Source organism: Hippoglossus hippoglossus, chromosome 8 (genome assembly GCF_009819705.1).
Source record: "Hippoglossus hippoglossus isolate fHipHip1 chromosome 8, fHipHip1.pri, whole genome shotgun sequence".
Lineage (NCBI taxonomy): Eukaryota > Metazoa > Chordata > Actinopteri > Pleuronectiformes > Pleuronectidae > Hippoglossus > Hippoglossus hippoglossus.
The window spans coordinates 15,515,313-15,527,370 of record NC_047158.1 but is presented as its reverse complement, the minus strand read 5'-3'; the positions used below and the strand labels follow the sequence as shown (position 1 = coordinate 15,527,370).

The window sequence follows — 12,058 nt, the reverse complement described above, 5'->3', positions numbered from 1 at the left end:
AAGGGACTGCCAAAAGCTGTGAACCTGCATACATAAACACAAATACACCTACTCTCTCTCTCTCTCTCCCTCTCCCTCCATCTCTAGCTCTCTCTCTCTCTTTCACTCACACACACACACACACACACACACCGTGTGTTTCAGAGATGAATAATGCTACTGTGCGTCTGGTGGGATGCACCGCTGTCCCTGGGGCGGGTTGAATGCCGGGATATTGTGCTGGAACTGGCTGACACACACACACACACACACACACACACACACACACACACACACACACACACACACACACACACACACACACACTCACACACTCACAGGCTCACAGGCTCACAGGCTCTGTCTCCAGGTGACTCTATTCCTTTTATAGAGCAAGAGCACGCTCCACCCCTCCTCTCTTCTTCCTCATTTTTTGTATGAATGCATAAACACACCTTCACAAACACACACACACACACACCTTTATGACATCCTGTGGTATACTGAGAGCATGCACCCAACACACACTGTAACACTTCCCCTTGGAGGAAATTGGAGTTTGCATCCGTGCAGGAGAAACAGAGAGGAGGGAAAAGAAAAACTGAGTTCAACCTTTTATGAAACACAGCATCAAAAACATTATATTGTTTAGGTAATACATTTTTATATCGTGGCACAGAGGCTCTGTAACAGCGTTTTCCGACATGGTCCCTGGGTATCTGCAGTTTGCCTTTCACACATGCACAACACAGCGGGAGGTTCTCTGCAGCCGGGAGCAGCGGACAGAGGCAGGAAGTGACGTGTGAACTCTCGCTGCCGAGATCACGTGATCATGTTTACAACACCCCGTCGTCAGCTCTCATCACCAAGAAACCTCTCGACATCTTCTATGTGTGTGTCACAGCTTTTTCACCGGGAGATATTTCTTTTCTTTTCTTTTTTTTCCTTTTTGCATCTGTCACTTGTTGGAAGCGTCATCGACCCCCCCACACACACACACTCGCTCGCGGTGAATACAGCGGGGGATCCACTGCTGTGTTCTCGCCTCAACTTCTCCTGGATTTCTACGGACTTTATACTGGGAGGCCAGGCAGATAGAGTCTGTAGAAACTACGGAGCTTCTCACTCGGACATTTGCGTTCACACATCCTCCAGAGAGAATACCGGTTCAGACTTAGAGCGAGTGTTATGACCCAACATGGCTGCTCCTCAGACATCATTTCACTGCTGTGGCCTGTAGCCATTGAACGTTTGCCTGGCCTCAATCATGAACCCAACATAATCAAACACATACAAGTCACCCTGCAACCTTGCTCAAGCACAGACACACACAAACACAGTGTAAACAAGTTTTATGATTTATTTATTCCAAATAATCAAGTTGCCACACACCCCTCTCTCTCTCTCTCTCTCTCTCTCTCTCTCTCTCTCTCTCTCTCGGACCTGTCAATCAGAGCACCAGAGACTGCGTCACACGCATGCCCCTCCATCTTGAGTGACTGAAAGATCCGGAAGCCTGAACTATTGTGGGGCCATTTTATATACATACAAAAGAAGAAAACACACATACACACACACGTTTCTTCAAATCAGGACGAGAGAAATCAACTATCAGTGCAATATAAAATACAGCCACTGCTGTGATATTAAACTGCTTTTGAATTTTTTTCTGTTTATATAATACATGGGATCTACACACACACCTGTGTGTGATCAAAAGTTTGCGTGAGTGTGAAAATCAAATTTTCAACGATTCTCAGTGAGGGGGAGAGTTTGCCTTTGACTCCTGGCGAATGTTAAAGTTGAATTAGACATTGAATATGAAAGGAGAACATACAGAATGGATAAACCAGCAGCTCAACAGCACTAACCCTCACAATTTCTCCCTCTTTTCTCTCACTTCTCCCCCCCCTCCATCCCTGCCTCCAGAACCCCTAACCCCCCTTCCCCCTTTCCCATCTCACCTCCCCCTCCCTGCTCTGGCTACAGACGGAGAGATGCAGTCCTTCCGTGAGCGCAGCGGTGGTTACCACAGCAACCAACCCTGCTACCAGCAGGAGCCCCATGAATTATCCCGCCTGGAGACCTACCGGCAACATCCGCATCAACCCCACCCCCAGCACCCACACCCAGGCCCCGTTCCACATCCAGGTCCAGGACCAGGGCTCACCAGGACAGGCTATGAGCCTCATTCATTGACAAACCCCACAAGCATGCCTCCAGTTGCAGGACCAGGAACTGCAGGAGGACCCAAGGACTGTTACAGCCAGCAAACCTATGCTGGTTACCCAGGAAATGGTGGAGGGAATGGGAGTGGAAATGGGGGCACAGCATCCACGCAGGCAAAGAAATCCTACAGAGGAAGCAAAGTGCCCGCACCAAATCCCAGTCAGCACCTGCAGGGCCCTGGGGGCTATGGTAACCATATGGGTTCTGGGAATTACTCAGCTCAGTATATGAGCGAGGGCCACCTCCAGCAGAAGTGGGATGACCCAGCTCAATTAACTCAGTATGAGCAGGAGTTGGTGGGGCGTATGGAGGCTAGTGGTACCCCCACACCTGGCCCCTCCCAATACCTGGACCAGAACATCTTGGGCCATTCCCAGACCCAGTGCCACCAGCCATCTGCCCCTGCCTATACCAGCCCCCACCACCAGTCCCACCCTGCAAACCCTGCCCCCTCATCTCTCATGTATTCCCAGAGTCACCTGCACTACACCCAGCACTCACCTTCTCCTTCACCATACATGGAAAAGTGTAGCCCTATGCCCCACTGTTACAAGGGTTACAACATGCCCCCAAATTCCCAGTATGGCAGACAAATGAGCAGCCACAGCAATCTGAAGCAGGGGGGTTACAGGTCAGCCCAGAACAGTTATGGCTACCAGCAGGCTCCCTCCAGAGGATATGAGCAGCAGACTCCTATACAGACAATGGCAAACCCACAGGAGCCCCACCCCAAATACCAACACTACAGCCAACCCCAACAAAACTACTGTCTCTCAGAGCTGTCAGTCAGATCACCAGAACAGTATTATCAGACTTGTAGCCCCTCTTCAAGCCACTCCCCTGCCCGCTCTGTAGGACGTTCCCCCTCATACAGTTCCACCCCTTCACCACTAATGACCAATCCCGAGTCGTTTCAATATGGCCAACCTCCCATGACTCCTGGGGCAGCCTCTTCCTCTTCATCCTCTTCAGCTGGCATGCAGGAGCAAGCCACTGCCAACACCATGTTGATGCCCCCTCGCTCACACCCCTCACCCAACGTGGCCCATGCGGCCCCGCACAACTATACTTCCACACCGCAGGTTCCCACCATGAAAGAGCGCTTCTCAGAGAAACTGCTCTCAAACCCCAGCTTGTGGAGCCTGAATGCCCTCACCTCTCAGGTAGAAAACATCTCTAATAATGTCCAGCAGCTGCTGCTTTCCGAGGCAATGGTGGCCAACAAAAAAGGCAGTAAGCGCAACAGTGGAGGGAGCAACAGCAGTGTTGGTAGTGGAGCATCTTCCAAAAAGGGTGAGGAGTATAAAAGTCCTCCATATCCAGATGGTGGTGGGGGTGTTGGTGGAGGCCCCATGCAGGACCCTTACTCTACCCCACAGCACCAACCAATGCCCATGGAACTACATGAGGGAGGCTACTCTAGCAGTAGCGATGAACAACTGGAGAGGGGCTACTACTACTGTGGCCAGGGCCGAAGTCCTGCACAGGCCCCTAACAACACACACCTCAGCTTGGACACCACCTCTTCATGCTCCATGACATCTCCAGATGATATGTCCACCAGGTCTGGGGACTCAGGTCTGCACAACCTTACACCTGATGCTACTAGGTGCCAGTCAGGTCAGGGAGGAGATGGCATGAGTACCCCAGCAAAGAGCATTGGTGATGAGAGGTCTCCTACAAGCATTACAATCCCAAGTCCATTGAAACAAGAAAGTGACTCTCCTTTAGATATACAGCATAACAATGAGCCTGTCAAAGAGAACTTTGAAGAATCGGCCTGGACAGAGAAATCAGCCGACAAAGAGGAGGTGACAACAGAAAAAACTCCTGACTGTGACACAGATTTAGACACAACTATATCAACAGAGAAACTGGAGCAATGGAGAGATAAAGAGAAATGCCCCTCTCTCTATAGCAAAGTAAACAAGGAGGTAACAGAAAAAGGCTACTGCTATGATGAGACAGTGTACCAAGGGGTCCAGAGCAAATATGACCCTGATGCAAGAGACTTAGTTGAACAGTCCCCGGCAGGTCTTTCTGATTCAAGCCACAAAGAACACTTTGGCCAAGAGATGAAATCAGAGGCATTCAAATCTGAGTCTCCAACTGCTTCTGAGAGCTCAGTGAAAACACTGCCTTTCATTTCTGGAGGTGACCTTGAACAGGATCAATATTCCACAGAGAAAGAGGATAGCTCAGAGAACACCTCTCCAACCCCCCAAGTCGAGGCTTTGGATGAGAGCAATTCAGACAAGAAAGAGAGCAGAGATGAGGAGGAGGAGGAGGAGGAGGAGGAGGAGGAGGAGGAGGATAGGGAGGAGGATAGGGAGGCCGATGAAGAAGATGAAGAAGAAGATGAAATACAGAAAAGAGTGCAACATGCTCTTTCCCCTCCTCTGTCTGCAGAGGTTAGGGAGGAACTCGGGGAGGAGGAGGAAGTAAGGAAGTCAACAACTGAGGAGCAAATTAATAATAGAGATGGGCCAGAGAAGCCTCCTGCAGATCTCCACACTGACAATGAGTTTACAGGGACACCAGCCCATCCAAATGCAGCAGCAGTAACAGCAGCAGCAGACGCTTCTGCAAGGGAGTCAGCCATTGGTGACACTGCTCCTCAGCCCCATTCTGCGATGCCTGTCTTCTCAGCGCTCAATGAAAAGGCAACACCTCCAGCTCAGACCAGAGATCATATTGATCACAGTGATGCTAAAGTGCTGGAGCCAGACTCTCCTCAGCTTCCAGGGAAGTCAATACTTCCCTCACCCCCCTCTTGGGCAGACACTCCACCCTCCCCAAAAAAAGGTGATGAGGACATGGAGCCAGGCATCAGCTGCGCCAGTGCTGTGACCCCCTCGGCCAAGCCAGAGCCCATGGCCCCATCTGCTCAGCCGAGGGCGTTTGGACGTAAGCATGCCAGGGGCAGAAGAAGAATCATGCATTCAGGTGTGGGAATCAGGCGACAGCTCAGCTTGGAGAGGGAGCGGGAGAAGGAGGAGGAAGGAGCCCCCTCACCTACGCAGAAATCCTGCATGTCTCCAAGCAAAACAGTGCTGTTCTCAGATCAAATGGACCTAGTTCATCAGGAATCTATTATGAGACAGACTCCAAAAATGCTGACTGATGGTTTTCGTTCAAGAATGTGCACTCGTTCATTCAATGCACCAGACTTGCCTCCCAAAGTCGAGCCTAATGTGAAGAGAAAACCAGGCCCAAAAACAGGTTCGAAGCCTGGGCCAAAACCAGGGCCCAAACCAGGAGCAAAGCCAGGTCCAAAATCAGGGCCTAAACATGGGCTAAAGCCTGGAGCAAAACCTGGACCTAAACCAGGTCCTAAACCAGGACCAAAACCTGTGCCAAATGAACTGGAGCTGCCCCTGAAAACTGAGACTCTTATGAAACGAAAACCAGGACCCAAACCAGGTTCAAAACCTGGCTCAAAACCAGCTCTAAAGCCAGCTGCAAAACCAGGACCTAAACCCGGACCTAAGCCTACAGATGTTTTGCCCATCACTGACACAGCAACCATCAAGGCCCCTGTGGGTCGTCCAAAAGGCTCAGTTTCAAAAGCAAAGCATGTAAAACAAGAAGAAACAACTCAACCATTGACAGGACTTCAAAGCAGGGGCAGAAAGAGCCTTAAAGCTACAATATCACAAATAAACCAGGATGTAAGACCAGTAAACCAGGAGGAGAAACAAGCAAAGTGTGAGGTAAAGGCACCAGAAAAGGAAGGTAAGAACATGGTGTTGAGATCCAGAAAACCCTCACAAGAAAAACTGTCAAAAGAAAAGGAAAAAATCATAGGGGAAGATATCCTGTCCCACACAGTACCAGAAATTAAAACCAGTGATGTTTCTCCAAAAGTAGAAGAGCCTGTAACTGTGGAACAAACTCGTACTCCTATTACCAATGCAGTTAAAAATACAGATGTACCAGCAGACCCACCTGCACCTCTTGCCTCACCGGTCCCAACTGAACAACCTGAAGAAAAGACATCACTTCCACTAAAACGGGAACCTAGCACAGAGCTTTCTACACCAACAGCAAAGAAGAAGAGGGGTCCAAAGCCCAAACCAAAACCTTTACCATTTCAACCCCCCCAGCTGGAGCAAAACTTCTCTACACCTAAAGATAAGGCTGTCCGGGCCCCCAAACGAAAGCGAGGGCCGCCCAAGAAAGCCATTGTGGTCACTCCCTCAACCAAAGACACTCCTAACATCAGTGAAACTGAGATTACTAGTGATGTGCCTGTGGTGCCGCCTCAGTGTCCCACTAAAACAAAAGTTCTTCCACCAAGAAAGGGTAGGGGACAGAAATATGAAGCCATGGTGCAGAAAAATACATCTCCAAGCTCAAAAAAACACCTTCCAATTCCACAGATAGACAGTCACCTAACTGATGATGTAACAGCTAAGGCTTTGTCTCAACATGTCTTAAAGGAAGGTGACACGTCTGTGCTCATAAAAGGCACTGAGACGACAGAGGGAGAAGTGAAAAGCATAGAGTCTAGACAAGAAGAGGTAAAACAACACCAAGGGGCAGTGAGAAAAGAGGAGGTGACCCGAGAAAGGGAAACGCATGAGGCGAGTCAAGTAGCATCAACACCAGATAAGGTGAGTCAAGGGCTGGAAGAGGAGGTTGTAAGTAAGCAGATTGCAATTCAGAAAAACATTAAATCAGAGATACAACTGGATGATGGAGCTGACCAGGTTTGGAGCTTAATGGATGTCCCAGTGGAAGTCAAGGCTGCAGGAGAGTGGCAGACTTCAGAAGGTGTTTCTACTGCTGTTACTAAATCATCCAGAACTAAAAGGAAGAGATGGGCTATGGTGGAGAGTACAGATGCGTCTATAGTAGCCTTGGAAGCAGGGAGCCTGATAGTTACAACACCACGGCTAGCCAAGCAGAGGGCCATCAAAAACAATCATGAGATGCATCTAAAACAGAGGAGAAAGAAGAGAAAAGTTCAAACTCCTCTGGAAGAAATGGAGCCAGTTGAGGAGACAAATATAGAAACAACCGAACAACAACTGGAGAGGGTAGAAGAGAAGGCATCGCCTGTAGAGTCCACACTAACTGTGCCAATCACCTTAGATGAGATCACAGAACCCCCCAAGGTGAACAGCACAGAACTCATCCAGAAACCCAGGAGAGGGAGAAAACCATCAGCAAACCCAACCAAGAGGAAACGAGGCAAAACCTTATCGGAGCAGATTCCTGGCATTCCAGTGAAGGTCCACAAAAAGCCTGGGCCAAAACCTGGGATGAAAGACGTCATTGAGGTTATCGAGGCAGTAGTAAGGGCTGCAGGGTGTGAACAGGCAGAAAAAGAAGTGAGAGAAAAAGATGAACAAGAAGGAAGGGAAATAGAGAATGAGGAAAAAGAGAAGGCATATATTGTGGGTCCTATGGTGACAATATCAGAAAAGCAGACAGAGACAATTACTGTGAAAAGAATCAGGCGCAGGCCAGTACATCAAAATTCAAAACTGTCTTTCTGTCCTTACGTACGGATTAACAACTCTCGAGACTTTTCCTCTTGGTGTGCCATAGTCAACAAGCCTGAGGATGCAGTCATATTTCAGAGACGAAGAAAAAAGGGCATACTCAGAATGAAGAATCCTTTCACAATTGCAAAAGTAGTACCACACACTGCTGCCATGCTACAAGGACCCTTGGTAAATAGAAATCTAATTGGGAGGTGTCTGACATGCAGCCTGTGTGGACAGCCGGCAAATTACAGAGACCTGGGTGATTTGTGTGGACCTTACTACACAGAAGATGGTGTTCCAAGGAAACTTTTGACGACCGCACACACAGAATCCCTCAGGGGTGAGTCCGAGAAGAGCAGCGAACACAACAGTAGCAGCAGTGAAAACCCAGGCAACTCCTCAAAGAATGAGGACGAGGACATCACAGAAAAGGAGGCCAACACAGAAGCGTCCTCGCAAGAGGGCAGTAGTAACAGGACCCATCATTGGCACTACCGACGGGCAGAGAGAACAGAAAGGACGGGTCGGGAGGGTGGTTCACGAAGATTAACTCTCCGGGAGAGGTTCAGGAGGATGAGGCAGCTCCAGGCCATCAGTGCAGGGGTCTCCAGTGACCAAGAGGGCAGTGACAGCGTGTTCCAAAGGCTACAAGCAGAGGCAGAGGCTAAGGAGCACTGGGCGCATGAAAACTGTGCCATCTGGACCAAGGGGGTAATTATGGTAGCTGGGAGGCTATACGGACTGAAGGAGGCTGCCAACAACTCAGCCCAAACGGTAAGTTAACAATGACCACAAGTCTTGTGCAATTCCGAGATATCCGCAGATGTGTGAAGTGAAATACTACAGAATACTCTACGACTGTTTTGAGAATTTTGTTCTAACTTTCTGCAATTTTTCCTCTTCTTCTCTCTTTCCCTTTGTGCCCGGTCACCTGTTTGTGTCTACATGGGTCCTGGTCCATATGTCCGTCTGTCTGTAACACCAGAGCTGCTACAAGTGCCAGATTGTGGGGGCGTCCCTCAGCTGCTGTTGGAGAGGCTGCTCTCATAAATACCATTATGTCTGCGCCAAAGAGATAGGTAAGAGACCACAGCATGAGAGGAGGAGAGCAACAAGGGATGAAAAGTGAAGAAAAAGCCATGAGAGGGGGAGGAGAAATGAGGAGGGCAATTGGGAACGGGAAATTGAACGTGGGTTGAGAGGGCAATAAGGAGGGGAACAAATTCGGTAGGCAGAAAAAAAGGAGAGAAAAATGAAAGGACAGGGAAGAAAGATAGGGGAGGGAAAGTGGATGTGGGTAAAATGAGAGAAGGAAAAAACACCAAGAAGTAACATTATTGAGTGCGAGACGAGATTTCTGAGAGTGCTGGGGGAGAGGGGACGAGGGAGGGAGCTTTGAATAAAGGGGATGATAAGAGGAAAGTGGGACCCTGGAGTGTGCAAGGGGGAGACCGGGAAGAGATAGAGGGAGGAGTATGTGTGCATTATTGACCACAACCCCTGTGGCTCCATTCATCCATTCTGCTGTTTTAGGACCGAATGTGCATGTATGTGTGAGCCTTCCTGCCTGAATGCATCCCCATGTACGTCTTGCAACAATGTGGCCTATGTCCGATCCCTTTCAATGTTTTGTGCGTGTGTGTGTGTGTGTGTGTGTGTGTGTGTGTGTGTGTGTGTGTGTGTGTGTGTGTCCCTGGTTATTCTTGCCAACGTAAGCGAGTGTCTGTGTGTCAGCACATGTGTTGTATGGTTTCCCCTTACGTTACCTCATGCCAAGGAGGTACAGTGTGAGGATTAGAAGGCCTGCCACGTCTGCCGAGCCAGCACAGGGAGCAGAGCGAGGCCCCTTTTAATCCTGCTGAGTGCACCAGCCATATCTGACTGCCTGCCTGCGTCGCATCTCATCCACTCAGTCTCTCTCTTCTCTCTGTTGCTCGCTCTGGCTCTTCCTCTCTCTCTCTTTCTCCTTCTTGCACCGGTTTCATTGTATTCCAACCCCTATGCATTTGTTTGTTGTTTCTCGGTGGGGGGGGGGGGGGTTGTGCGTGTCCTCCTCACTCTATGTGTTTATTATATTATTGTCTATCTGCCGCGTTTTAACGTATTCTCTGTTTTCCTTTATTTTCTCTCTCCTCACCAAAAGGCTGCACATTCCACGAGGACGACTTCTCCATTAAATGTCCAAAACACGAGGTAAGAAAATAAAAACTCAAAACAAGTACACAAATGCATCTAGTTCCATATTTGAGGGGTTTAACATCTTTTGGACTTCTACTCCACTTCAAAATAGACCTATGTAATTTATTTATCATCCCTATCGCCATATGTTTCTATCTATCTATCTATCTATCTATCTATCTATCATCAAACCCTGAGAAATCCACAAGTTCATTCAAGGGGGCAGGACGCATCATTGTAGTCACATTTCATTTTGTCATATCAGCATTGTTTGTCACTTCACTGCTATAACTTCTGGGACAAATTAAAATACACGTCCACTGTTTGTATCACTCAAAATGAATCACCACTACTCATTGCCGTTTGCTGCGTAACATGGATAAAACATTACCTTATCCTTGAACATGATTTGCACCTGAGTCACGTCATGTAGATGCTCATCAGCAATGGTGGTGAAGACAATAACTCCCATGATCCCACGCTGCTTCACGTCATCAAACTAGGTCCTTTGAGGGACCCCTAGTGGCTGAGGTTACATATTGCACGTTTAACAGTCAATCACAAAAACAAGGTGGTCTGTCTTTGCATCTGGGAGAATAGCCTATTAGATATGAGTGTTTCACATATGTCTTGTGCAGAAATTGTTCCCATAACAACACTGATAACCTCCCTGCTTTAAAAACCACTGTGCGATTCAGATTTTTTCCCCCCTCCCTCGCTACACCACAAACATGGCATCGTCTTTTTGTCCTTTCCTCTCGTCGTCGCTCTTCCCTGCACTGAAGAAAAACAATTGAATTGTCACGTTGCTGTCACAGGCAGCAGCACAATAGATGATACCGAACAGAAAACACAGTCGTCAGCTCCTGTAAAACACAGAAGGAATGAAAGAGGAAAACCTGAGGGTTCAGGGTGATGTTCTCTCGTGTCAGTATAACACATACAGGCCTGGATCTCATCTCGGACATCGTGTGTTACTGAATCCATACGTACTCAATGACCTTGGCAAGTTAAACCAATAACGGTTCTGTGCCCTTTGTGTGTTACTGTCACTCACACCCACTGCCATGACCGTAAACCACTGCAATCACAGTGGGCCACCTCGAACTCCACTGTCAGCTCACCTGCAAGACACACGCCATCTGCTGGTGGCGTATTTTCACTGCAGCACAAGAGGGGAAGGTCAAATGCAGAAGAGGGTGGGTGGGTGGGTGGGGGGGGGGGGGGAGGCGGAGAGATGCTGACATTCAGCAGGGAGCAGCGGTGCATTGAGGCAGCAGCCTCCCTCCCTCCCTCCCTCCCTTCTCCGCATCTCTCCCCCTCCCTCTCTCCTGTTCTCCTCTGTGCAGACTGACAGGGATGAAAAGCTGGCTCTTGATCAAAACACCCCACCCACCACCACTGCCTGGTATCCTCCCCACATGCTCCTTCCACCCATCTTCTCTCCCTCTCTCTGCTCCTGCCTCTTGTTATTTTCTCCCTCTCTCCCTGTTCCCCTTATATTTACTCCTGCGCTCCCCTGCTGTTCCAGCTCCCTCTGTCTCTCACTCGCATCACCTCTCATCTCCCGTGTGCTCCCTTTTTCCATTTTCATTTTCAGTCGTCCTCCCTTTCCTCTCTCTCTCTCCCTCGCTCTCTCTCCCTCACCTCCTCTCCCTGTCTCTCTCTCTCTCTCTATCTCTCTCTCTCTCCCTCACCTCCTCTCCCTGTCTCTCTTCACCTCAACTCCCACGTCTAAGTAGCAGAAATAGAGTGTGAGAAAAGGAGAGCAAGACAGAGAGAGATTGTTGTTAGCGGGCTGAGACAGAGCTGTCATCAGCTGAGGGATCTGAAGGTCTGTGTGTGTGTGTGTGTGTGTGTGTGTGTGTGTGTGTGTGCGTGTGTGTGGGGGGGGGGGGGGGGTCTGTGCTGTGCCAATTTACGCTGAGCAGCCTAATCAAAGGGAAGAGCAGACGCACACGTACACACACACACACACACACATACACACACAAGCACGCAACCACCCCACCCATGGGTCCCCCTCAGAAACTCTCTCTCTGCCTGCGTTCACTTGGTTTCAGGGCTGGAGCGCACATATCGATGACATTGCAAACACATGCTGCCTTTAGCTATGCCTTCACACACACACACACACACACAAACTGTGCTTGTCCACACAGGTTCATTAACAGGTT

At 49.1% G+C, this 12,058-nt stretch overlaps 1 protein-coding gene across 4 annotated transcripts in view; it reads left to right on the top strand.

Annotated features, from left to right (window-relative positions):
- Positions 1–12,058, top strand: part of LOC117766862 (retinoic acid-induced protein 1) — a 53,872-nt gene that overhangs the window by 39,110 nt on the left and 2,704 nt on the right. For 2 of the 4 annotated variants that reach the window (XM_034594254.1, XM_034594256.1), the window contains exons 2-4: positions 1,909–8,477; positions 8,689–8,782; positions 9,847–9,908. In XM_034594254.1, the coding sequence (XP_034450145.1) occupies positions 1,977–8,477; positions 8,689–8,782; positions 9,847–9,908 (6,657 nt within the window). In that variant the 5' untranslated portion in view covers positions 1,909–1,976. Of the gene's footprint in view, positions 1–1,908; positions 8,478–8,688; positions 8,783–9,846; positions 9,909–12,058 lie in introns of those variants that run through there. The other 2 variants (XM_034594258.1, XM_034594257.1) reach the window with 2 other exon arrangements.